We start from the raw sequence: 27,289 nt of genomic DNA on the forward strand, positions 1-27,289 counted from the left end.
GTATTGTGGGCGGGGAAGAGAGAGCAGGGCTGGAGCATGGGCTACAACCTAATCTCGTCCTCCCACCGCCCTGGCCCTGGGGAGGAGTGAGAGCCTGGCCTGTGTGCTGGGGCAACATCCTGGGAGAAGCAAGGAGGTAATCATAAGTCATCGTCTCAAACTGTCAGAGTTACTCTACACTGAGCACTTACTGAATACAGACCCTGTGCACTTTACGCACATCACAGCTGGGCTTCCTGAAGCAAGCTGTAAGTCCCTGGGGCATATGAAGTGACTCTAGACAGAACACAGAGAAACATTTTCAGTAGTTATGGTTTCATGTTTATGTTTACCTTCTGTTTGTGGCAGGGGGCATTAGTTTTCATGTACAATTATGAGTTTTCTTTTAAATAAATGTAAAATATTTATTAAGTAAACTTATGGGTGGTACAGAGATATTGCAAAGGTTGCGAGGAGGGTACAGAAATGACAGAAATTCAGAAAACACTGTCCATCAGCACACAGCATTTAGCTCATTCAGAGCTCTTTGGGTTGTAAGTGACAGACACCCACTCAAATCAGCGTAAGCAGAATAACAGACTGTATCCTGACAAGGAAATCTCACAGGATCCTATGAGGTAGGTTTTACCTCATGGGTAACAATCCTAAGAGGTAGGAAATTCAGCTCCATCAGCAAGAAATGACAAAGCCAAGGCTTGAACCTGGGTCTGTGTGACACCAAAGCTCAAGTATGCTGCGCTAGCCACCTGGTCACCATCAGCCAAGTCCAGCCCACTGCCACCATCCCAGACCCAAGCAGGTTACTGGCCCAGTGGGAGGCATTCATCAAAATCAGCAACCCAGCGCTTGTCCAGGAGACAGGAAGGAAGTATCCTAACTTCATGGGGACTCTGCCTGGAAGGAGGGAAGATCCGTCAGAAGGAGCACAGAGCTCTGGAAACCAGAAGTCTGTTCTGAGCCCCTGAGTCTGGAGGCTGTGAAGTTCACATTGCAGGCTCACATTCCTGTCTCGGGGCAGGGAAAGAGAAGCTGACACCTGGGGCCCTTGGGACTGTGACTCCTGGAAGGCAGGTTAGGAGGAGCCTCCAGAGAACACGGCGGGGGAAGAGAACTGATGGGCTCCTTCCCCCCAGAGGCCTCAGGCACGTCCCAGCCCAAGTGCCTGTTCCCGTGGAAGCCTCTGGACACTGAGGTGCCCTGGCCTAGAGGGCTCCAATTTTGCTTTGTGGGGTCGTTGAGCCACAGTGGGTGGCTGCCCCACAGGAGGTACTTAGTCAGGGAGGTACTTGTCGTTGAGACAGAAAGATAGATGAGGTGGTCATGGCTCTCCCACTCCCCCAGAGCTGACCCAGGCCTGGGCAGAGAAACATATCTGCCTCAAGAAATGAGCTCCTGTCCTAGCTTTTGGTCTGTTCGTGTTTTGTCTTCTCTGGTCACCATCAGGACAGATTGCTGGGTAAGTCAAGAGAAGGCTCCACTGAGCCACTTCCCCTGAGAAGTGTCACAAAGACTTTATGCCTGAGGGCAGGGAGAGGGTGGTACTGTCCTAGCTCAAAAGTCTGCCCCAAAGATAGTGCCACACAGCTGGCGGAGGGGTGGGGGCTGTCCCTTTCCCAAAATTCCTCTCTGCCATTATCGCTTGGGAGTGGTTGCTCAAAGCTTTAGGCTGCTGCCCCAGTGGGGTGAACTGGGTGGCTCGAAGTCTGCCCCTGAGGTCTGTCCCTGGCCCTGACATTCCTCCCAGCTCTGTAAGACTCAGGATAAGGTCGCCAGCCAAGGGTATTATATGTGCCCAAAGATGGATGAAGGGGCTCATTCAAGTTCTGGATTTTCCAGCAGTCAGCTCTGCCATCATCCCTGGGGGAGGCAGTCTCTATACCTAAGAGGCCACCAGTGCCCAGAGAAGAGGTGCCCAGACCCCAGCAGACATCCCTTCTTCCCCCAGCTCAGTCCATGATGTCCACGGAAGAAAAGACTTTGGGCCTGGACCCAACGAGCAGGGACTAATTCTTGAGGGTATTGGCAGGGACCTGGCTGAGTGGTACAACCACCTCGGTGCCTGTCTCCGTGGTGGCCCGGGAGCATTTCCGGCTGCTGCGCATGCTGTAGAACTTCTCCGTGAGGTGCTTGCGGAACTTCTTGGTGAGGAAACAGTAGATGATGGGGTCTAGGACACAGTTGGTGCTGAGGAGGCAGAGGGTGACCTGATGCGCGTCGTTAATGGCCTGGTGGAAGTCGCTGTCCTGGTAGCCCAACTCGGCCAGGGTCCAGGGCAGCTGCACCATGTGGTGGGGCACAAAGCAGATGCTGAACACCGCCAGGACCGTGCAGACCATCCACAGCGCCCGGCGCTTGACTTCGGCGTTGCGCGGCTGCTGCACCGGCTGCGTGAGCAGCGTGCGGATGATGACCAGGTTGCATAAGAGGATGATGAGGAAGACTAGGAAGAAGCTGAACACGATGAAGATATGGATGACGAGGACCGGCACGCTGCCCTTCTCGTAATGCTCGAAGCAGCGGGTGATGTTGCCTGAGCCAGCCTTGACGACCTCTGTGTTAGTGGAGTCCAGGATGAGGAAGTAGGAGGCGGCGGCCACGATGGCCACCCAGATGACCAGGGACAAACAGATGCCACGCTTTCTGGTGGTGGCCTGAGCAGTCTTGATGGGCCGAGTTACTGCCTGGAAGCGGTTGTAAGTGATGACGCCCAGGAAGGCCACAGAGCAGTAGGTGTTGATGAAGAAGAGGCAGCCAGCCAGGTTGCACAGGAATTTGGGGAGAATCCAGTTGCCCTGGTTGTAGTAGTAAATGATCCACAGCGGCAGGGAGACCAAGAAGAGCAGGTCGGCGATGGTGAGGTTCACCATGAAGATCTTTATCTCATTGAGTTTCTTAGAAGGATACAGGCGCGCAAAGACCCACAGCACGTAGCCATTGGAGACGACCCCAAGAACAAAGATGATGCTGTAAACAATCGGAAAGAGAGTGTATCGGAACTCGGAATCCACGCGAGAGGAGCCATTTGGCTCCATCATTCTGGGCTGGAAGAGTCAGCAGGTCATACGGTCCTGGCTGTGCCTGGAAAACCACACAGGAATTCTGGTTAATAAAGGGCCAAGAAGGAACTGTCCTCTTTCATCAATTCCAAGACTCCCTGCTATGGTTGGAATGATAGTGTCTCCTCCAAGTTTGATGTTAAACTTAATCCCCAGTGCAACAGTATTAAGAGATGTGGCCCTTGGGAGGCGACTAAGGCAGAGGGCAGAATGGGATTAGCACTTATAAAAGGGCTCAGGGTTGAAGGGAGAACTCTTCTCTCTTGCCCCTTTTTGCTTTCCCGTCCCTTCTGCCATGTGGATCACAGCTTTCAAGGCACCATCTTGGAAGCAGGTATCTGGGCCTTACCAGACACTGAACCTGCCGGTGCCTTGATCTCCAGCCTTCCCCAGAACTGTGAGAAGCAAATGTCAGCTCTTTGTAAATCACCCAGTCTCAACACTAATGAAGTGAAACGCTCCCAGTTTGCACATTTTTAAAAAACTCTAAAGTTGATGGTATCTTCCAATTAATTGGCAGCAGTTTTGTTCCCCCCACATAAAATAATGGTGTGTTTTTACAATGAAGAGCACCTGAGATTCAATGAAATCAATGGTAATTCAGTTTCTTTTCTTTTCTTTTCCTCAATTTTAAAATATCACTTTTTGTTCATTGGTTTATTTTGACTTAAAGTTTTAGATAATCTATTTCTAGTGATAAGATATATAAAAATCATGTTATAAAATTTTTAATTTTTCTATTGATGGAATTTGAAATAAAAATGTGGCAAATGCTCTATATTTTAAAATAATTTATATGCTCATAAAATGTCTGGAAAATACAGAGAAGTATAATATTTGGGTTACCCAAAGCATAAAATGCTAGCCACTCATTAAAAGGAATGAGTTAGATCTGATTAGACGGATACAAATAGCTATTCCTGGATAACATTGTTAAGTAAAAACAAAACAAAGCAAAAGTTGCAGAAAATGTTCAGTATGACACCATTTTATATTTGTGTATGAATAGAAGGTCTAGAAAGATACACCTCAAACAGTTTAGAGTGGTAAGTAGCCTCTGGGAAGGTGAGGTATACTCATTGAGAAGTTTATTTACTTCATACTTTTGTTTGTTTGAACTTTTAAGGTGCATTTATTATCTTTTTTTTTTTTAATAGAGATGGTCTCACTATGTTGCCCAGGCTAGATTTGAACTCCTGAGCTCAAGCGATCCTCCCACCTCAACTTTATTATCTTTTTTTTTTTTTTTTTTTTTGGAGACAGAGTCTCACTCTGTTGCCCCAGCTAAAGTGCCTAGCTCACAGCAACCTCCAACTCCTGGGGCTCAAGTGATCCTCCTGCCTCAGCCTCCCCAATAGCTGGGACTACACGTACATGCCACCAAGCCTGGCTAATTTTTTCTATTTTTAGTTGCCTGGCTAATTTTTTTTTTTTTTTTTCATATCTTTAGTAGAGACGGAGTCTCACTCTTGCTCAGGCTGGTCTGGAACTGCTGAGCTCAAGCGATCCTCCCATCTCGGCCTTCCAGAGTGCTAGGATTACTTACAGGCATGAGCCACTGCGCCCAGCCTTTATCATCTTAATAATTAAAAAGTGTTTAAATACAATTTAAAAAGAAGAGTATAAAGTGGAGAAACCCAGTAGACAATATTTCAACCAAGTAATCAAGAGGAACATCACCATTAATAAGACATATTAACATCATATACCTCTGATATGATGTACTGGAAAAAAACCCAATTATCACTTCTGTGGCAACCTTGCCAAAAATGCATAATCTCAATTTACTCATAAGAAAACATCAGATAACCCCAAATTGTGAGACATTCTACAAATGATTGGCCAGTATTAATCGAAAGTGTGAAGGTCATGAAAGACAAAGGAAGACTGAGGAACTGTCACAGGTTAAAGGAAACTAAGGAAACATATGACAACTAAAAGCAATGTAGGGTCCTGGATTGTATCCCAGAACAGAAAAAGGTAATTATGGGGAAAACTGGAAAAGTTCAAATAAGGCCTATAATTTAGTTAATAACGTATCAACATTCATTTCCTGGTTTTGATCACTGTATTGTGGTTCTGGGAGTTGTTAACGTTGGGGAAAGTTGGGTGGAAGGCAAACATGAACTCTGTACAACTTTGCAACTTTTTTTTGAAGGCCTAAAGTTATTTCAAAACAAAAAAAATTTTATGTATATTAAGGAAGATTAAAACTAGCCATAATTCCACTACCAAAAGTCTGGCCCATTTTCAACAATTCCTCTCCACCGCCTACTCTTCATCTAAACCAGTTGCTCAGCTGGGTGTGGTGGCCCGTGCCTGTAGTCACAGCTACTAGGGAGGCTGAGACAGGAGGATCGCTTGAGCCCAGGAGTCTGAGGTTGCAGTGAGCTATGATGATGCCACTGCACTCTAGTCCTGGCAACAGAGCAAAACCCTGTCTCAAAAAACAACCACCACCACCACCAGTTGCTTCCTTTTGTCCCTCCCCTCCCCTCTTGTTCCTCCCACTACTGCTGCCACTACCGATCCCTGGAAAGAACTCAGCCTGGGCTCATCAAGGCCCAGGCCCACCATGTATCATAGGGTAGTAAAGGCCACAAAATGGGGATCGAGAAGGAAAAAAGACAATTAACACTCTGAGCACCCACCTCTTTCGGAGCCAGGCACCTGCTAGGTGCTTCCACATGCGCTGCCTCGTTTGTGTCTCACAAAAACCCTTCGTACAGTTGAGAGGGTAATGGAGGAAAAAGAAAAGAAACAAAAGAAAAAGGAAAAAAAACCCAAAAAAACCCTTCGTAATAGGAAGTATAGTCTGCATGTTACAGAATAGGAAACTGAGTACAGGGTAGTTATGTGACTTGTGCAAGATCACACAGCTATTAAGGGATGGTGCCAAGATCTCAAATCCCGCTCTGTTCTTTCACATGTTCGTCCCACAAATGTTTCTGAGTACTAACTGCATGTCAGGTGCACCACTGAGCACAGCACATGCGGGGCGAACCTGGACTGACTGCAGGGGCCCTGCCCTCAGGGAACATACATGAGAGAGACACAAAAAAGCAATTGCTGGCCAGGCATGGTGGCTCATGCCTGTAATCCTAGCACTCTGGGAGGCCGAGGCGGGTGGATGGCTCAAGGGCAGGAGTTCGAGACCAGCCTGAGCAAGAGCAAGACCCTGTCTCTACTAAAAATAGAAAGAAATTATCTGGCCAACCAAAAAATATATAGAAAAAAATTAGCTGGGCATTGTGGCGCATGCCTGTCGTCCCAGCTACTCGGGAGGCTGAGGCAGGAGGATCGCTTGAGCCCAGGAGTTTGAGGTTGCTGTGAGCTAAGCTGACGCCACGGCACGCACTCTAGCCCGGGCAACAAAGCAAGACTCTGTCTCAAAAAAAAAAAAAAAAAAAAAAAAGGAATTGTTACACAAAGAAAATGGGCTGCTGATATGAGAAACAAAAAGAGATCTACTTAGAAAGGAGGTGACATTTCAGTTGAGGCCTGAAGGAAGAACAAGGGAAGAATCTCCTAGGCAAAGGGATCTGTATGGGTCCAGGACTGTAGCAGGGAAGAGCTTGATAGTTTCCAGGAACTGAAATAAGTCCACCAGAAGGCCCTTGCCCTGACCTCCATCTGTCACTCCACCCTCATCTCGTGCCACCAGGCTCTAGCCAAAATGGACTTCCCGGGCGGGTCTTCAAACCTGTCCAAACATTTCCTGCCTAGGAGCCCCCGTGACACCCATCCGCTGCCTCCAAGGCTCTTCCCTACCCACACCCCACTTTCACCTGGCCGACGCCAACTCCTGCTCGCTGGCCTCGGGCCCAAGACAGTCCCCCACCCCCACAAAATTTCCTGTACTTCATAACCCTGAGCACAGTTGTAATCATATTGACAATTGCGTGACTATTTAACGCTTCCCCCACTTGCCTGTGAGCAGCAGGACAGCAAGGACCTTGTCCATCTATCCAGCACTGTGTCCCCAGCAGCAAAAGCCAATAAATGAAGGAAGGGGTGATAAGCCGTGTTAATTACACCTATCCCCTGGGGAGGCCGCAGCAGTGGAAACACTTGCAAAAGCCTAAAGATACGTACGTACAGGTATGTTTAAAGAAGCAACTGGCTCTCACTGGAGTTTTGTTGATTGAGAACATTTTTGTGCTTTGCTCCATTTAGTGTGGTAGGGGTTTATCTACATTAAATTAAATAAATGTAGGTTTCATTGTTCCCAATAAATCATTGTGATTCCTTTAAAAGCAAACTCATCCTCCAGTCCCACTGAATTACGTAGTTGATTTGAGGGCACATTTTATGCTGTTTCCTCAGCAGCAAAATTACCAACTTCCACACTGCTGGGACCTTTTCCATCCCAAGGCAGTCTTGCCATCTGATTGCAAGCTCTAGGACAATAGTTCTCAAAGGGTGGTCCATGAATTGGAGGTGGGAGGATCTACAAGGTCAAACTATTTTCATAATAATACCCAAACATTGTTTACCTTTTTCACTCTATTGACATTTGCACTAATAGGGCAAAAGCAATGGTGAGCAAAACTGCTGGCTCCTTAGCACAAATCGACCCCGAGACACCAAACTGTAGCAGAGTCATTGTAGTCTTCACAGCCACGGACTCACAGTGTGGGGGGAAAGAAAGGCCAATGTCACTTTAAAATGTCCCTGATAAAGCAAGGAAATTATTAATTTTATTCAATCTTGAATAACATCTTTTTAATATTCCGTGTGTAAAAATGGGAAATACACAAGAAGTACTTGTGCTGCAAACCGAACTACAATGGTTGTCTTCAAAGAAAACAAATGATAGGACTTGTTGCCAATGATAAAATTTGAGAGAAAGTGAGAATTTTTGGAAAACTTCTATCTGCTAGCATGAGCTTGGCAGCTTTCTAATACTTAAAGAATTTTCTGATGAGATTGATGGCAATATTAATGAACGAAATTTTTTTTTGAGACAAAGTCTCACTCTGTTGCCCAGGCTAGAGTGCCATGGCATCAGCCTAGCTCACAGCAACCTCAAACTCTTGGGATCAAGAGATCCTCCTGCCTCAGCCTCCTGAGTAGCTGGGACTACAGGCATGTGCCACCATGCCCAGCTAATTTTTTCTACATGTATTTTTAGTTGTCCATATAATTTCTTTCAATTTTTAGTAGAGACGGGGTCTCGCTCTTGCTCAGTCTGGTCTTGAACTCCTGAGCTCAAACGATCCACCCGCCTCGGCCTCCCAGAGTGCTACGATTACAGGCATGAGCCACCGCACCCGGCCATGAATGCAACTTTTTGATATTGTATAACGAAAGATCAACCTTTAGAAGAACTGCATAACTCAGAGAACCAATATTTTTCAAATGAGCAAGGAATTTATATGATTTCCAAATTATACAAAGGTAAAAGATCCATTCAATGGCAAAATAGACCAATCCAGTGTAGTGTAAGAGATTACAAAAGTTCATTGATATGATTTACATTCTATTCATAGATTACAATTAACCTTTAAGAAACTACCATTTGGGCTAGGCATGGTGGCTCACGCCTGTAATCCTAGCACTCTGGGAGGCTGAGGCGGCAGGATCACTCAAGGTCAGGAGTTTGAGACCAGCCTGAGTAGGAGTTATACCTTTGTCTCTACTAAAAATAGAAAAAATTTAGCTGGGCGTGGTGGCACGTGCCTGTAGTCCCAACTACTCTGGAGGCTGAGGCAGGAGGATTGCTTGAGCCCAGGAGTGTGAGGTTGCTGTGAGCTAGGCTGATGCCACGGCACTCTAGCCCGGGCAACAGAGTGACACAATGAACTCCATTTGTGGAGCTTTAACATAGTTTGACATAGTATCAAAGAAGAGTGTTACCAATCATCTGAAAAAGCCATTGAAACTTCCCTCCCTTTACGAGTATATATCTGTGTGAGGGCAGATTTTCTTCATCTACTTCAACCAAACGACCTATCACGACAGAGTGAACGCAGAAGCAGAGTTGATGATCCAGCTGTCTTGTATTAAGCCCGACATCAAAGAGGTTTGTAAACAAATATAAATCAATGCCACTCTTCTCCCTAAATTGTTTGTGTCTTGGAAAATCTAGTTGTTTTTCACAAAAATGTGTTATTTATGTTAACATGAAAGAAGTTTATTATTGGACTTTTTAATTTGAAAATGAAAAGTTTTAGAATGTCTTAGTTTTAATATAGTAAATATTGGTAGATACAACCCGTGTAAACAAAAGCTCTTTGGAGTCTTCAATAATATTTTTTTTCTTTTTTTTGAGACAATCTCAGTCCGTCACCCCGGGTAGAGTACAGTGGTGTGTCATCATAGCTCTCTGCAACCTCAAACTCCTGGGCTCAAGCGATCCTCCTGCCTCAGCCTCCCTTTAAGGATATAAAGGGGTTCTGAGACCAGAAGATTTGAACACTGCTGCTTCACAATCTCAGCACCCTCTTTCCTTTGAGCCCAAGATGCCCGTTCATCTGGGACTGGCCGCCTTTTGCTCTACCCTCATGCCTTTGGGGACCCTGTTCCTGGGGCGATGAGGCATCTTTGGCCTAGCCCTGCCTGAGAGAGGCAGGGGCTGAGGGGCAGCCCATGGCTGGGCAGAACATGGTGCTCACTCTGGGTCTTTGCGGAAGTCATGTCCCTACCCACCCCCAACGCAGAAGGTACCTTCCTCTTCTCCAATTTGGGCGCCAGCTCAGTGGGGTGAGGGCAACTATCCTCCGGAAACTCTCCAGCCAGAGGACCCAGCCCAGGACATCCTGAGCCCTGCCCCTTGCCTGCCTAGGCCTGTTGAGAAAGTCTTTCTACCAGGCTAGGACCGGGGTGAGGCAAATGAGGCACTCACTGGGTGCAGAATTTAAGGGGGCACCAAAACCTCTGTAATCAAGATAAACAATATTTTAATGCAATATTTTTAAAAATCAAAAGGAGTATTACTCTGTAATCCTAGCACTCTGGGAGGCCGAGGTGGGAGGATCATTAAGAGATCAGGAGTTCAAGACCAGCCTGAGCAAGAGCGAGACCCCCGTCTCTACTAAAAATAGAAAGAAATTAGCTGGCCAACTAAAATATATATAGAAAAAATTAGCTGGGCATGGTGGCGCATGCCTGTAGTCCCAACTACTCGGGAGGCTGAGGCAGGAGGATTGCTTAAGCCCAGGAGTTTGAGTTTGCTGTGAGCTAGTCTGACGCCACGGCACTCTAGCCCGGGCAACAGAGCGAGACTCTGTCTCAAAAAAAAAAAAAAAAAAAGGAGTATGACTGATTCTTCGTTTTGCCTCAGGCTCTAACATGGATCTGCCTGGGATGATCATGATCCTGTCTTCATTTAAAATTTTGGTAATCATGAATTTTTTTTGCATTAATTTTGATTTAAAAAAAAAATCTCCCCGAAAACACAGGTGGCTGAATAAAGAATTAAAAAAAGAAAAAAGAAAGAAAGAAAGAAAAGAAAAATAAAATAAAATAAAAATCTCACCATGTGAACAAAGCACACACCCACACACAGGTTAGCCGCCTCACCAATTCAGGCACTCACAAGTGTGTTCACGGGGCAAGGACGCATGGCTCCAGGACCCCAGCAGAGTACTAAGGCCTCAGTACAGACCCAGTCCCTGCCTTTGAGTGGCTCACAGACCACTTGCAAGAGAGAGACTCAGAAAAACAAGTGAGAGTGCTCTGGTAATGGACAGATTTGGTGTAATGGGAATTCACAGAAGTTGCCCCTAGCCCAGCCTTGAGGGCGAGGAATGACCTGCCTATGCTCAGGGAGAGAAGGGGTTAGCCTGGTGAAGCGAGGGGAGGGGCATCCCAGGCAGAGGGGACAGCACGTGCTGAGCCCGGAAGAATAGGAGAAGATGTACCTTGTTCTGAGGGAACTTGAAACTTTCAGTTTAGATAAAACTTAGTCTGAGGTGGGTGAGAAAAGACAGGGCTACAAAAGTAATAATCAGGCCAGTGTGGTGGCTCATACCTGTAAGTAATCCTAGCACTCTGGGAGGCCGAGATGGGAGGATCGCTTGAGGCCAGGAGTTCGAGACCAGCCTCAGCAACAGCGAGACCCCGTCTCTACTAAAAATAGAAAAATTAGTTGGGGCGGTGGTCTGTGCCTGTAGTCCCAGCTACTCGGAAGGCTGAGGAAGGAGGATTGATTGAGCCCAGGAGTTTGAGGTTGCAGTGAGCTATGATGGCACTACTGCACTCTACCCAGGGTGACAGAGCGAGACCCTGTCTCAAAAAAAAAAAAAAAAAAAGTAAGAATTAGTCAACTCAAGAAGGGTCTTGAATATCAGGCTAAGCTCTGTACTTTATTCTGCAGAAAATGGGGAGTCATTGGAGGACCCTGAGCATGGAAGGGACGAGGCTGGGCCTGGGTTTGGGGAAGATGGCTTAGACCGCTGTGTATAGAACGGACTAAAGGGGATTCAGACCAGAGGCAGAGAGACAGCAAAGAGACAGGCACAAGTGTGTGGGGAGCTTCCAAAAGCCTGGACCATGGCAGAGCAGATGGAGGGAAATGGATGGTTCTGAGAATTACTGAGGGGATCGGATGGGCAGAACTTGGTGATGGATGGGATACTGGGTGAGAGAAAGGGAGGGATCGGGGACAGCTGCCAGGTTTCTAGGCCAGATGATTGGGGCTATGGCGGTGTCTGTCTTTGTGGAAATGATGCTGAGGGGGAACACCGTGGGGATGGGGAGGATGGGTTCATTTGGGGACATACCACATTTGGGGTGCCTGGAAAACATCCAGGAGGATCAGAGTCAAACCCTGAAGAGCCTAACATCAAGACCATGCAGAGGAGGTGGAGAAACCTACAAAGGAGGCAGAGACAGGACAGTCACGGAGGAGAACCCGCATAGCACCGTGCTGGAGGCCTAGGGGAAGACAGTCTCAAGAGCATGGGAGCAAGTGACCAACAGTGGGAAAAGCCACCGGGAGATCAATGACAAAGAAGACGGAAAAGTAAACACTGGATGTGGCAGCGAGGGACTCAATCGCACCTAATCAGAGGGAGGGCAGCTTCCCAGGCGTAAACTGAGGAGTCAGAGGCAGGGAAGGGGAAGGGCAAATTCTCATTCAAGAAGTTTGATTGAGCAAGCAAACGCTGTGTGTGGACCTTGTTTGGATCCTGATTCAAATAAACCAACTGTAAAAAATATTTTTTAGACAATTGGGAAAACTCGGCCACAAAGTATTAGATGGTATTAAAAAATTCATATTAATTTTGTTAGGTAGGATAATGATATTATGGTTATATTTTTTAATTCCTTATCTATTAGATGCATATAATGAAATATTTATAGATGAAATTACACAAGATCTGGAATTTGCTTTAAAATATTCCAGGAAAAAAATGTGCCTGCATGCTAATCCCCATCTTGAAGTTGGCTTCCCAGGAACCCAAGCTAGGAGAATGTGCACTCGAGCCGGTCTGATGCTAGAGGCTTCCATTCCACATGGTCCCCGAGGGAGGCTCAGCAGAGGTAGGACTTTTCTTCCAGACACAAGCTCAGAATCAGTGTGGGGAGCCCTGGGTGGAACTGCTTTGCCCAAGGCCATTGCCCTTGGTGCCTCCAGTACCCACCTCCCTGGCTCTTCCCACTTCTGCTGCCCTCTGTCCAATCCCAGGGTTCTGGTTCCCATGTGACTCCCACTGCCTTGGCCCTCATCTCCACCTTAGTGCCTAGCTGGACCTTTGCAGCAGCAGGACCCTTGAAATCACCCAAAATATTAATATAACCAGCCGAGTCTCCTCTGGGAGTGGGGGCTCATCCCTCCATGCCTTTATTCATGCAGTTTCGTCTGCCAAGAAACCTTTCCCTCTTTCTCTTTGCCTGTATGTTCAGTAGAACATTGTTTAAGATTTCTCAGGCCTCATTTCCTCCAGGTAGCTTTTCCTAAGCCTGGGGAGCCTCCTGCATACCCCACCCTCACCCCCAGACCTGGTTAAGTGCCCATCCTTTGGTCTTCCATAGCTCACAGGGCTTTCCATTTTTTTTTTATTATTTTATTTATTTTAGAGACAGAGTCTGGCTCTGTCACCCAGGCTGGAGCACAGTGGTGTGATCGTAGCTCACTGCAGCCTCCAACTCCCAGGCTCAAGTGATCCCCCTGCCACAGCCTCCCAAGTAACTGGGACTACAGGTGTGCAACATCTCACCCAGCTATTTTTTCCTATTTTTGATAGATATGGGGTATCACTATGTTGTCCAGGCTGGTCTGGAACTCCTGGCCTCAAGTGATCCTCCTGCCCCGGCCTCCTAAAGTGCTGGGATTACAGGCATGAGCCACCACGCCCAGTCGCTAATAGCTTTTTATCCCACTGAAATCACTTGTATGTGTCCTCTCTGCCTTCCAGGAGCACAGACAATGTCCATTCACTCACTTCACAGTTCCTGGCATCCCACTGTGCGTAGTAGGGTGCTGTGTGCTATGTTGAGGATACTGCAGGAATAAAACAGGCAAGGTTCCTGCTCTTGAAGAGCTTACACTCTAGTTGGAAGAAACAGTAAAAAATAAGTAGAGAAATAGAAGAACAAGATAATTTCAAATTGTGATAAACTCAATAAAAGAAATAAAAAATAGTGACATGATGAAGATTGGGTAGGGGGGCTGCTTTAAATAGAGTGACCAGGGAAGGCTTCTCAGAGGAGGTGACATATAAACAAAACCAGAGTCACATTTACCATGAAGTCAATGAAGCTTAGGCTTCCAGGCCCCTTCCTAAGCCCCGTGTCTAATTGTGTGTTTGTAATTTGGTATCTTCTCTTCAAAGAGGGGCCTCCAAATTGTATAAGCTTTAGGGACCTGAAAAACCTGTATCTTGCCCTGGCCAAAATCCAGAAAGTGAGAAGGAACAAGTCAGGAGGAGATCTGGAAGAAGGGTGCTCCTGGCAAAGGGGATCATGTGCAAAGGGCCTGAGGTAGGAACAAGAAGCTGAAAGGTCAATGTGGCCCTTAGGGAGTGAGAAATGGGAAGAGTGGGATGTGATCAGAGGACAACAAGCCCCAGATTGTTCCTAGACCATGGTAAGGAGTTTGGATTCTATTCTATGAGTATCAGACAGCCGCTGCAGTGCCGTTAAACAGGCAAGAAACGTGATCTGACTTGCTCTGGCTTAGCTGCTAGATGGCAGAGAACAGACGGTAGGGGCAGGAGTGGAAACAGAGAGACTGTATTGGAGGTGAGAGATGGTGGTGGCGTGGACCAGAGAGAGGCATTTCCAGTTTTTCTTTCCATCCCAGCACTCAGCAGGAGCCAGAGCAGGAGTTTGGTAAACATTTGTCCAGTGAACAAATATCTCGCCACCGACAGGATTGCCTGCTGCCCACAGCAGCCGCCACTCAAGGCAGAGCCCTCTGCAACCTGGGTACGCACACTGTGGTCCGTGGACCAGCAGTAGCAGCAGAATCACCTTATACAAGCAGCATCAGCTTGTTTGAAATACAGAGCTCAGGCCCCACGTCAGATCTACTGTATCAGAATCTGTATCTTAACGAGATGCCCAGGTGATTCACGCTCACACTGGAGTTCGAGAAGTGCTGTGCCTCAGCACACTGCCAGCCACACACGTGCCTGACCCAACACCGTCCTTGACTCCCCTCACCCGGGATCGAGTCCTCGCTCTCTTCCCACCTCATCTCCCACCATACCCTGCTACATGCTCTACCCTGGCCTCCCGAATTTCTTGCTGCTTCTTTTTTTTTTTTATTTTTTTTTATTTCAGCATATTAGGGGTGTACAGAAGTTTAGGTTACGTATATTGCTTTTTCCCCCCTCCCCGCATCGCTGCTTCTTTAAAAATGCCATTTTGGCTGGGCACGGTGGCTCACGCCTGTAATCCTAGAACTCTGGGAGGCCGAGGCGGGTGGATCGCTTGAGGTCAGCAGTTCGAGACCAGCCTCAGCAAGAGTGAGACCCCCGTCTCTACTAAAAATAGAAAGAAATTAGCTGGACAACTAAAAATACATAGAAAAAAAATTAGCCAGGCATGGTGGCACATGCCTGTAGTCCCAGCTACTCGGGAGGCTGAGGCAGAAAGATCGCTTAAGCCCAGGAGTTTGAGGTTGCTGTGAGCTAGGCTGACACCACGGCACTCACTCTAGCCTGTGCAACAGAGTGAGACTCTGTCTCAAAAACACAAACAAACAAACAAAAAACTATTTCTCCTCGAACCTCCGTGCCTTCGCTCATGCTGTGGCCCCTACCAAGAGTACCTTTTTCCTATTGCTTTACCTAGAAAAATCTTACTCAGCTGTGAGACCTAATCTAAAGAGTGCTTCCTCTGGGCGCCTTCTCTGATTATCAGAGGCAAAATGAGTTGCCACCTTCTCTGGGTCACCACACACTGGACATATTCCTCAGTATAGCGCCTGACACAACATGTGTTAAGTATTGATTTGTGGCTGTTTCCTTATCAGACTAGGAGCTTCTTGGGGGCAGGGACTAGATATTTCTCATCTCTTTACCCCCAGTATAGGGAACCGAGGAATGAATGAATGAGTGACCAAACTCCTGATGACCATTCCAAAGAGCCTGGCACAAAGGACATGTGCATTGTCTCTCCGGGGAGGTGCACTGCGGGTGGAATGGGGAGGGGACAATAAGGCCTCTGGAGTCATAAAGACCTGGGTTTATATCTGGCTCACCATTTACTCGCTGTGTGAACTTGGGCAAGTGACTTCACCTCTCTGAGCCCCAATTTCTTAATGTGCAAAATCTCACAATTCTAACAATCGTTCCAAAGACAAGCATGGAAAGTGGCTAGAACAGGGTCTGAGCCACAAATGGCCAGGCCTCCCTCTCCCCATCGACCCAGCCGCATGGAGCCAGGAGAGGGGACTATGGGACATCACTGACCCAGGAGCTTTGGCCCAAATACTGGCTGTCCTGCCAGCTCCAGACAGAGCCCCCAGCTAATGCCAGCAAAGCTTTCAACAGCTCAGGAAGAGGATGAGCATTTGGAAGGAGAAGGAAGAGGAGGCTCAGACCACTCAGTTTAACACATAGCCTCCATTCTCTGATGGATTAAGGCTGGGCAGCTTGCCCAGGCAGAGCCCTCAGCTGGGGCGTAGGGTAGGGAGGCCATAAATATTCATGGAGCCAGAAGAATTCTGTTATCTGAATCTCCTTCCCTTTGCCCGGCGCAGTGTTCGGTCCCCACCCCCACTGATAATGTTTCCAGCCCCTAGGGAACCAGGAGAAGGGGTTCTCACCCACAGCTGGACAGTCGGAGGGGAGGGACCACCGGGCGCTGGGCAGAAGGAAGTATGTGCTGCTCAATTCCCCAGAGGAGACTGTGGGTCGGGAAATTGGGTTCACCAGTCTGGCTAGCCCCAAACATTTGGGGCCGGTTTAAGTCAAGAGTACAAAAGTCTAAATATTTATAAGCTAAAAATAAGACACATCCAAGTTTATCCACAGCCCCTGCACCAGCAGCTCCTTGCAGCCCCGCAGGCCTGAGGCACATTCACAAACAGAACATGGGCTGCAAGTGGTGGGGTGGGGGAAACCTAGGTTCCAAGTGGCACACTCTCCGGCATCCGAGTGCTCCTTGCCCTGTGCGGGGGCACATGGCTGGAGGGGAGCCAGAGCCAGGCCACCTAAGTTCAGGGCATTGACAGACACTTCTCACCCATGATCATATTTCCTCTTCAAATCAGTTTCGTGAGGTAGGTTTTATGAGATGTCCATTTTTCCAGGGAAGAAAGTGAGATTAGAGAAGAAAACAGACTCATCCACAGTCACACAGCTGGAAAGTAAGTGGCAGTCTTGGCATTTTGAACTCCAAGGCCTGTCCTGACTCTCCTGAACCAAGCCGTCGCCCCTGCTGGAATCAAACTGCTCCTTGGCCAACTCATCCACTCCCAGACCTGTCCTATGGCCTGAGAACAGGACCTCCAGATGCTGCGGGGCCCCAGAAGGAGATGCCTGTGACCTGGGGCCCTGCTTTTACCTTCGCTCCCCAAAGCTGGGAAGGGACTGGGGCAAAGAGAGGGTGCGGTCTGCTCTGTACCCATCTGACTCCTGCCTGGCAGCACTGGAGCTGGGACCAAATCCTGCTTCAACCACCAGTCTCACCCTGTGACTCTGAGTCTCTGTAGCCTCATTTGTAAAATGAAGACTTTTAAATGAGCCTAAGAGAAAAGGAAATTAAGAAAGCAAACCCATTTATAACAGAATCAAAAGGAATAAAATACTTAGGAATAAACTTAATCAAGGAAGCAAAAGATTTATACACTGAAAACTATAAAACATCACTTAAAGAAATGGAAGATGACACAAATAAATGGGAAGACATTCCAAGTTTATGCATTAAAAGACTTAATATTGTTAAAATGTCCATACTACCCAAAGTGTTCTACAGATTCAATGCAATGCCTATCAAAATCCCAATGTCATTTTTCACAGAAATCAAAAAGACTAATCTAAAATTCATATGAAATCTAAAAGGACCCCCAACCTGATTAAATTAAAAAGCTTCTGCACAGCCAAAGAAACTGTCATGAGAGTAAATAGACAACCTACAGAATGGGAAAAAATTTTTGCATGCTACACATCCAATAAAGGACTGATAACTAGAATCTATTTAGAACTCAGGAAAATCAGCAAGAAAAAAATCAAACAACCCTATCAAAAAGTGGGCAAAGGACATGAACAGAAAATTTTCAAAAGAAGACAGAAGAATGGCCAACAAACATGAAAAAATGCTCAACATCTCTAATCATCAGGGAAATGCAAATCAAAACCACAATGAGATATCACTTAACTCCAGTGAGAATGGCCTTTATCAAAAAGTCCCATAACAACAAATGTTGGCGTGGATACGGAGAGACACGAATACTCATACTCTGCTGGTGGGACTGCAAACTAGTACAACCTCTGTGGAAAGCAATATGGAGATACCTTAAACAGATACAAGTAGACCTACCATTTGATCCAGCAATCCCATTATTGGGCATCTACCCAAAAGAACAAAAGACATTCTATGACAAAGATACCTGCCCCCAAATGTTTATAGCAGCACAATTCACAATTGCGAAGATGTGGAAACAACCCAAGTGCCCATCAAAACATGAGTGGATTAATAAAATGTGGTATATGTATACCATGGAGTACTACTCAGCTATAAGAAATAATGGTGGTATAGCACCTCTTGTATTTTCCTGGAAAGAGTTGGAACCCATTCTACTAAGTGAAGTATCCCAAGAATGAAAAAATAAGCACCACATGTACTCACCATCAAATTGGTTTCACTGATCATCACCTAAGAGCACATTTAGGAATAATATCGATCGGGTGTTGGGCAGATGTGGGTGGGGGAGGGGATGGGTGTATACATACATAATGAGTGCAATGTGCACTGTCTAGGGGATGGACACGTTTGAAGCTCTGACTCGGGGGGGGGGGGGCGGGGGGGGACAAGGGCAATATACGTAACCTAAACTTTTGTATCCCCACAATATGCTGAAATAAGAATAAAGAAAAGTCATTAAAAAAAAAATAAAAGGACTCCAAATAACCAAAACAATATTGAGAAAGAAGAACAAAGCTGGAGGCCTCGCAATTCCTGATTTCAAAACATATTACAAAGCTACAGTAATGAAAACAGAGTGGTACTGGCGTAACGACAGACACATAGATCAACGGAACAGAATTGAGAGCCCAAAAATAAACCCTCACATCTATAGTCAAATAATTTTTGACACGTGGGCCTAGACTACACAATAGGGAAAGGATAGTCTCTTCAACAAATGGTGCTAGGAAAACTGGATATCCACATGCAAAAGAATGAAGATGAATTCCTGTCTTACACCATATACAAAATTTAACTTAAAAATTAAAGACCTAAACCTAAGCCCTGAAACTATAAAACTCCTAACAGAAAACATGGGACAAAAGCTTCACAACATTGGGATGGGTAATGATTTCTTGGATTTTTTTTTTTTTTTTTTTTTGAGACAGAGTCTCACTCTGCTGCCCAGGCTAGAGTGCCGTGGTGTCAGCCTAGCTCACAGCAACCTCAAACTCCTGGGCCTAAGGAATCCTTCTGCCTCAGCCTTCCAAGTAGCTGGGACTACAGGCGTGTGTCATCATGCCCGGCTAATTTTTTCTATATATTTTTAGTTGTCCAACTAATTTCTTTCTATTTTTAGTAGAGACGGGGTCTCGCTCTTGCTCAGGCTGGTCTCGAACTGCTGACCTTGAGGGATCCTCCTGCCTCGGCCTCCCAGAGTGCTAGGATTACAGGCGTGAGCCACTGGGCTCGGCCAATTTCTTGGATTTGATACTAAAAGCACAGATAATAAATGCAAAAATAGACAAATGAGACTATTTGTTTTTGGTTTTTTTGTGTTTTTTTTTGTCAAACTTAAAAACTTCCATGCAGCAAAGGAAAACAATCAACAGAGTGAAGAGGCAACCTACAGAATGGGACCATATATCAGATAAGGGGTTAATATCCAGAACTCCCAGAACTCAACAGCAAACAAAAATATAACTCAATTGAAAAAGGCAAAGGACTTGAATAGACATTTTCCAAAGAAGATACACAAATGACAAACAAGCATATGAAAAGATGCTCAACATCACTAATCATCAGAGAACTGCAAATCAAAACCATAATGCAGAATCATCTCACACCCATTAGGATAGCCATTATGAAAAAACAGAAAATAACAAGTGTTGGTGAGAATGTAAGAAATTGGAACCTATAGTCCAATTATAGGTTCACACCTATGATCCCAGCACTTTGGGAGGCCGAGGCAGGAAGATCACTCGAGGCCAGGAATTCAAGACCAGCTGAGCAACAGAGTGAGACCCTGTCTCTACAAAAAGATTTAAAAATCAGCGAGCCATGGTGGCATGTGCCAATTGTCTTTGCCATTCTCTGAGGCGAGAGGGTCGCTTGAGACCAGGAGTTGGAGGTTACAGGGAGCTATGATTGCACCACTGCACTCCAGCCTGGGTGACAGAGCAAGACCCTGTCTCTAAAAAAGAAGGAAAAATTGGAACCCTTCCCCACTGTTGGTGGGATTATAAAATGGTGCAGCTTCTGTGGAAAACGGTATGGAGGTTCCTCAAAAAATTAAAAATAGAACAATCATATGACCCAGCAATTCCACTTCTGGGTATACTGTATATCCAAAAGAACTGAAAACAGGATCTTGAAAAGATATTTGCACACCCATGTTCATAGCAGCATTATTCACAATAGCTGAGCGGTGGACGCAGCCTAAATGTCCATCACAGATGAATGGATAAACAAAATGTGGCATAAAGAGACAATGAAATATTATTCAACCTTAAAAAGGAAGGAAATTCTGACACATGCCACAACCTGGATGAACCTTGAAGACATTATGCTAAGTGCAATAAGTCAGCCACTGAAAGACAAATACTGTGTGATTCCATTTATATGAGGCATCTAAAGTAATCCAATGCACAGAACCAAAAGTAGAATGATGGTTGCCAGGAGCCGGGTGGAGGGGGAAATGGGGAGTTGCTCAACGGATACAGAGTTTCAGTTATGCGAGATAAGAGGTTTAGAGATCATTATACAACAGTGTGACTATAGTTAACATGCCTGAACTGTATACCTAAAAATTATTAAGAGGGCCTCTGATGAAACCTATGTTGGTAGTGACATCTGACCATGTTAATGAGAATGCCAATTGCTCTGATGAAAAAAAAATTGTTAAGAGAGTAAATGTATGTTATTATTTTTACTATGGTAAAATAATTAAATTTTTTTAATAGGCCTAAGAGATGGCAGATTTGAAAGCACATTGTATATTTTAACTTGGAATATATGACTCAGCTTTATGACTTAATAGTTGTGCAACCTTTGGTAAAACTTCTTCTCCTCTCTGAGCTTTGTGAACTAAAATAAAATTTTAAGCTCCCCAGCTGACTGAATGGACCCTCTCTTGGCCAAGGGGACCCCCAGAAATACCCTAAAGCTGAGTTGCTGGCCATGAGAAGGGAGGTCTTCATGCCCTCCTCCTTCTTAGAGATATCCTTCGTAACTCACGGACAGACCTAAAGCTATACAAGACAAAGCTTGAACCACACCCGCAGGTCATCAATTTACTTAACAGATCACTTGAGTCTGGGTATGTGTCGGGTGACTTGTCTCTGACTAACAGACTTTCTTAACTTAAAACTCTACAAGCCTTCAGACAAAGCTTCATTTCCTTAACCAATTACAAATCAAAGAATCTTTAAACCCACCTATAACCTGTAATGCCCCACTTAGACATATCCTTTTTGGGCCAAACCAATGTACCCCTTCCATGTATTGATTTATGACTTCATGTGTAATTCCTGTCTCCCTGAAATGTATAAAACCAAACTGTAACCCAACCACAGTGAGACCACTTGCTCAAGGCTTCTTGGGCATGGCTCTCTGAGCCATGGTAACACATACTTAGCTCAGAATAAACTTCTTTAAATTATTTTACATAGTTTGGGTTCTTTGCCATTGACAACTTCATCTGTAAAATGTGGCTAGTAGGGCTGGGCAAGGTGGCTCACGCCTATAATCCTAGCACTCTGGGAGGCCAAGGCAGGAGGATCACTTCAGCTCAGGAGTTCAAGACCAGCCTGAGCAAGAGCGAGATCCGGTCTCTACAAAATACAGGAAAAAGTAACCAGTTGTGGTGGCACATGCCTGTAGTTGCAGCTACTTGGGAGGCCAAGGCAGGAAAATCGCTTGAGTGCAGGAGTTGGAGGTTGCAGTGAGCTATGATGCCACCACTGACTGCACTCTACCCAGGGTGAGAGAGCGAGACCCTGTCTCAAAAAAAAAAAATTTTAATAAAAAAATAAAATGTGGACAATAACACACCTCCTTTACAGGGCTTTTCTAAGCATCAAGTGAAATAAGGAATGAATAGTATTTAAAGAACAATGGTTAAAAACACAGGCTCTGTAGTCAGACAAACCTGGGTTCAAATCCTGCCTCTGGCACTTCCTAGCCATAGCACCATGGCCTCTCTGAGGCTCAAGTCCTTGCCCTATAAGTGGAGGTGATAACAGCCTAGGCACATACCCCTCCAGAGTGATGTAAAGATTAGTGAAATGAGTGTAAAGTGCTTAGCACAATTCAGGTTATTTACAGTCAACAGCTCTACAAAGCTGTGTCTACAGGAAATCAAGACAATCTGCTAATTAGATCAGATCGAATCTTTCTGCAAATGTTTCACTGCCCACATCAAGTTCACCCCAGCTTGAAGCCCCCTACATCGGGCTGCCAGATATACCATTACATGACCCCTGCAAGCTCCTGGGAACCAGTTAGGGTCTTTTTATGGCAGCTGGGGTCAGTTGGCACAATGACATCAGCCAATTCTTACCCAAGACAAGTGATTTAACTTCCATGAGCTTCTGTTTACTCATCTGTAGAATGGAGATAATAACAATGCCTACCTCACAGGGTTGCTGTAAGGACCGAATAGGACATGCGTGGTTTATAGTGAGAGCTCACTGAGTGTTGGCTATTGTTAGTCTTACTTCTCTACCCATAACAGGGTTCCCACAATGATAGGTAGCAAGCTGCATTGTAACAGCTGCTGAATTCTCCCTCCTGCACTGGGAACTCCCTGGGGCCCAGGATTCTGGCACATCACCAGCACCCATGACAGGGCTGTGTCCTACACAGCAACTTCTCAAGAAACGCACCCCCGCCCCCACACACACAGTCACAGTGTTCCTCACTCTTCACTTCCAAACCCTCACAGAGCAGCCACAGCCACTCCCAGCTCTCAGATTCCCAGGGGACAGTCCCAGTTTCCTCATGGGAATAATGTCAACATGACAGATAAACCTCTAAAGTGCTTGGCATATAGCAAGTGCTTGATAAATGAGTTACTTCTTGTTCTGACCTCCTCTGTTGCTTGACATTTGTGTCTTGGCCTGGCCATGCGGGCCATACCTCACAGAATGGTTTCATTATCATTTCCACAGGATTTGGAAGGATTTGAGGGGCACAGTAGGAGAGCAAGTATCCTGAGCTCTGGGGATTTCTGTGTCACTCGCTGCACCTCCCAGGACAAGGGAGTCCAGCACCATGCTGGGCACTTATATTGGTTGATGAATGGAGCTCCTTGTGCAGGGGAAGGACAGTGATGGGCTTAGGGCCCCAGAGATGGAGTGGTCTGGGTCCGAGTCAGAGTTACCCAGTGTTCCTTCTCACTGGGGACCCTACCCTGACCCCAGGTATGTGTACGACATTGATGAGATTCAGTCTCTGCCCCGCTGTCCTAGGAAATCCCCATAAAGTTGCAGGACCCCACGCTTGGCCTGGGTCTCTGCTCCTGGCTGCCAAGTGGTATCTGTGAGTCACCCTCCCCTCACCTTGCTTCCTGGAAGTCGGCCAGGGCAGGGCAGGGCAGGGCAGAGAGGGTGAGGAGGTGCCTCCTGCTCTGGGCTTCCCCAGCACTGGGCACACACCTCTGTTATACCGGAATCGCCCTGCCTTCCCAGCAGGCCGCTCCGGAGTCCAGCTGGTGTCCTCGAGGCCGGTCCAGAGCCTGGCCCAGGGAAGACAGTAGGTCTAGGCACAGGCCCTGGAGCCACACAGACTCGAGTCTGCACCTGCTCTTTGCCTGCCGTGTGGTCTTTGGCTGTGCCAGCCTCCCTTTCCTTCTCTGCGAAACGGTAAAACCATCTTTACAGGGTAGTCATAAGAACACAATGAAGCAATTTACTCAGTAACTGTGAACTCCCTTTCCCCACTGTCCTCAGAAAATATTTGTTGAATAATTGAATAAGGAAGCAAACAAATTGGCCATGTACCAAGTCAGCCACATCTCCTCTTTTGGAAGAACCAACCAGGGGTGGCGGGAGAGAAAGCGCAGAAATTGGAACTGGGATCCAGGCTCTGGCCTCCGTGAGCCATCCACCGCCTTGAGTGAGTCTCTCCCCGGCTCTGAGCCTTGGGATTTTTATCAGCAAAATGCAGTGTCCGGCTTACCTCGAAGCATTGTTGTAAAAAGGAAGTGAGATTATCGGGGGTGACAAAGAGTTTGGTAAACAGTAAAGCACTTGGTAAACTGAAATGGGCTTTATGAACTGTGAAGGGCTATGCATAATGCACAAATTCATGACACGCTTCTCCCATCAGCCAGCCGAGCTCGACTCCGAACCCAGGCCCTGACGGTCCCCCTCCTGCAGATCTAAGGCGGCAGGGAGGGGCGGCTGAGTAGTGATTCTTCCCACTCATATTCTCTGTCCCCGCAACACACTCACATACACACACGGTCTGGCACTGGTTCCCCTTGGCTGAAGACGCACAGAGGCGTATCAACCTCTCGGCTGGTTTTGTTGGTGGTGATCCTGCTTCCAGGAGCTGCTGGGCTGGCCCAGGCCCACCTGCAGGCACATGTGGACCTAGCCAGAGCCAACTCCCGTCCACCCCACACACCCACAAAGATACACCAGAGGCTTCTCCCTGCTCTCACCATTCTGCCAAGGCACCCAAGCGTGGCTGGTTTGAGAGGTGGCTGCAGCAGGGGCCCAGCACTTGCCATTTGGGAACCAGCATCCCCAACCCAGACACCGCCACCCTAGGACATATCGGGGAGTGTTCCCAGGAGGGGATGCTACTGAAAAAGAGGGTGCCCTCCTCTTCAACAAGGTCTTGCTCACAGGCCTGGGGTGAGAAGTGAAGGCTCTGCTCCCCACGAAACGACAAGCACGATCCCAGCCTCTCATCATACCCACCTCCCACCCCAGCACCAATCACAGGAAACTCAGTCTTGGAGGCGCATTTAGTCATTAAGGCTATAGACTGTGAATCCCTTCCCTAAACCTTCAATGGACAGTTGGGGAAACTGAGACCCAGAGAAGAGAAAGGATTTTCCCAAGGTGACAACAGTGTCCTGGACAGAGCTGGGACTCACTGCCCATTCGCTTCCAACGACAACCTACTGCGCTATCATTCGTCTACTCCGTGCACATTCTAAGCACATACCATGTGGCAAACGCTGTGCTAAGGGTAAGGATAAAACAATGAATAAAGCAGGTTTCTCATCCTTAAGGCATTTACAGTAAAATAAAGAATGACAGCGTCAGCCTTAGTAGTAACGCATCACCTCACATTTGTGCAGCATTTTCCAATCGACAAAGCACTTTCCTACCCCGCCTCTTACTTCGTCCTCCCGACAAACCCACAAGTCAGTATTTTCACCCCAATCTGCAGGGATGCCGGGTGGCTCCCAGTCCTGGCTTGTAAGCAAGACCCGAATCAAAACCCCGGGTGCCCACCCACACCCAGGGCCATTCCTTCACCTTCCAGCTAACTTCTTTCCCTGGCTGGCTTGTCAGGACTTGAAGATAGGGACATCTGCTTCTTTTGCCTCTCTCACCGTCCCCTAAGCTCCCCTGCCATACCCATGCACGCGCGTGCGCACACACACACACACACACACACGCACACACACACCCCCCCAAACATCTGGAACACAGCTGGGTATTGGATCAGAGCTAAATGAGAGTGGCCTGAATGGGGAGAGCCTGCTGGTTCTCTCGTTCTTCACAGGTGGGCGAGTGCACAGCCCCACATCTGGTCCTCCTGCCAGTGAAGGACAGCGGGTACCAGCCTGAGCCCTGTCCCCAGCACCTGGGAGCTAATAGGGGAAACTGTGAGCCTGGCTCTTTGCACCAACAACCTGGTTATTTTCAGCATCCCCCGGGGAACCCAGCGTTTAGCGAGTTCCTTAGTACCCAGCCCTGTACCACATCCTTACCCCTCCCAGCAAATATGCTGGGAAATGGCATTATCCTCATTTGACAATTCAGAAAACTACACAGAGAGAGCGTGTAACTTGGCCAAGGTCACACAGCTAGTAAAGTAGATGGCATTCAGCCCCCAGAAATCTAAGTATCCCCCTCTCATCACCACCGTCAGTCACCTCCCAGGGAGGTCTCTGGGGTCACCTCAGCACTGCCTTGGCCTCAGAGAACCAAAGAGGGGTGTTGGGTTCCCTGGGAAAGTTTGGTCATCAGAAGTTCTTTCTAAACATGAGACTGGCCCTGAGAAATATACCAGTCCCTTAAAAACAGAACCATCCATCTGCTTAGGTGAAGCCTAGAGGCATGCCCTTGGGCACCTGAGGACATTTTCATATGCCCCCCCGACCCCGCTTGCCCTGTCTCCCCCTTGCCCAGCCGGGGTGGGACCCCTCTTACCTGCAGCAGGGGCAGTAGCTGCAGACCCTCAGGGGCTGAGTGTCTCTGTCGGGTCCTGGCCCCAGTCCCAGCCCCAGTCCCAGCCCCAGCCTCTGCGCTGTCTGGCAATTGCAGAAGTGAGGAAACAGAGTATACCACTGCCAAGTCACCCCTGGGAGGAAATGCTGTGACTCTAGGGCTCCTCCAACGGATGCCACAGCCACCTCCAAGCTGGGCCACCCAGCCCTGCGCACGGTGCACAGGCTTCTCCCAGAGCCAGGGACAGGGTGGGGCGTGGGCAGCGCCCCGTGCCAGGGAGCTGCAGCGAGAGGGGAAATGCAAGAGAGAGAACGCCAGAAAGTGGGAGAGCGTGCACTCGGGAGTGAGGAAGAGGAGGGAGGAGAAATGAGTGACCAAGGACACAGGAGAGAGGGAGGGGCGGAGGGGTCAGGAAAACAGTGAGAGGGCAGAGGCAGAGACGGAGGGAGCGAGGCAAAGGGAGAAAGATGTAAACAGGGGAGAGAGCATGAGGGGAAGGGGAGACACAGGGACCAAAGGAGTTCAAAGGAAAAAGATGAGACACAGACAGTGTGTGCCAGATCTAGAGGGGGCGAGAGAGAAAATGAAAGAAAGGGGGTGGAGGACAGGGAGAAGCCACCAGCATGTAAAAAGGACGAGAGGAGAGGCCATCAGAGGAGCTGCCCTGGTCAATGGCAGGGCATGACTGGGCAGGGCATCCGTGGTAGCCAAGAAGCTCTGAGCCCAGGACTCCCAAGGGGACAGAGTGCTGCGGGGCTGGGCAGGGAGGAAGCTCCTAAGGCCTTGAGCCGCTGCTCTTTCCTCGCAGCTTGTGAGTTCACGGAGCTGAGGGCAATTGAGGGTGAACAGGTGAATCTGCGGTGAGTGTGGGTGTGAACTGGGTGGGGACTTCCCGTGTACGTAGTGAGGGATGAGCCAGCGTCCCTGCCTCAGTTTCCAGTCCATTTACCCACTTGTTCATTCCCCCAACCAACAAACATTGACTGGGCACCCCCAGCACCAGGCGCTGTGGTGGAC

The 27,289-nt window shown here is 47.5% G+C and overlaps 1 protein-coding gene and 1 non-coding gene across 2 annotated transcripts; one reads left to right on the forward strand and one right to left on the reverse strand.

Annotated features, from left to right (window-relative positions):
• Positions 1 to 464: 464 nt before the first annotated feature.
• PTAFR (platelet activating factor receptor) lies at positions 465 to 3,032 on the reverse strand. Its single transcript, XM_069477544.1, has one exon. The coding sequence runs from the start codon at positions 3,030 to 3,032 to the stop codon at positions 2,004 to 2,006; it is 1,029 nt and encodes a 342-aa protein (XP_069333645.1). The 3' UTR covers positions 465 to 2,003.
• Positions 3,033 to 20,668: 17,636 nt separating this feature from the next.
• On the forward strand, positions 20,669 to 20,754 carry LOC138391169 (small nucleolar RNA SNORD74). The gene has a single exon (XR_011234783.1). It is a non-coding gene; the product is annotated as a small nucleolar RNA SNORD74 (small nucleolar RNA).
• The last annotated feature ends 6,535 nt before the right edge of the window (positions 20,755 to 27,289 follow it).

The sequence above is a fragment of the Eulemur rufifrons genome, chromosome 8, assembly GCF_041146395.1.
Source record: "Eulemur rufifrons isolate Redbay chromosome 8, OSU_ERuf_1, whole genome shotgun sequence".
Classification (NCBI taxonomy): domain Eukaryota; kingdom Metazoa; phylum Chordata; class Mammalia; order Primates; family Lemuridae; genus Eulemur; species Eulemur rufifrons.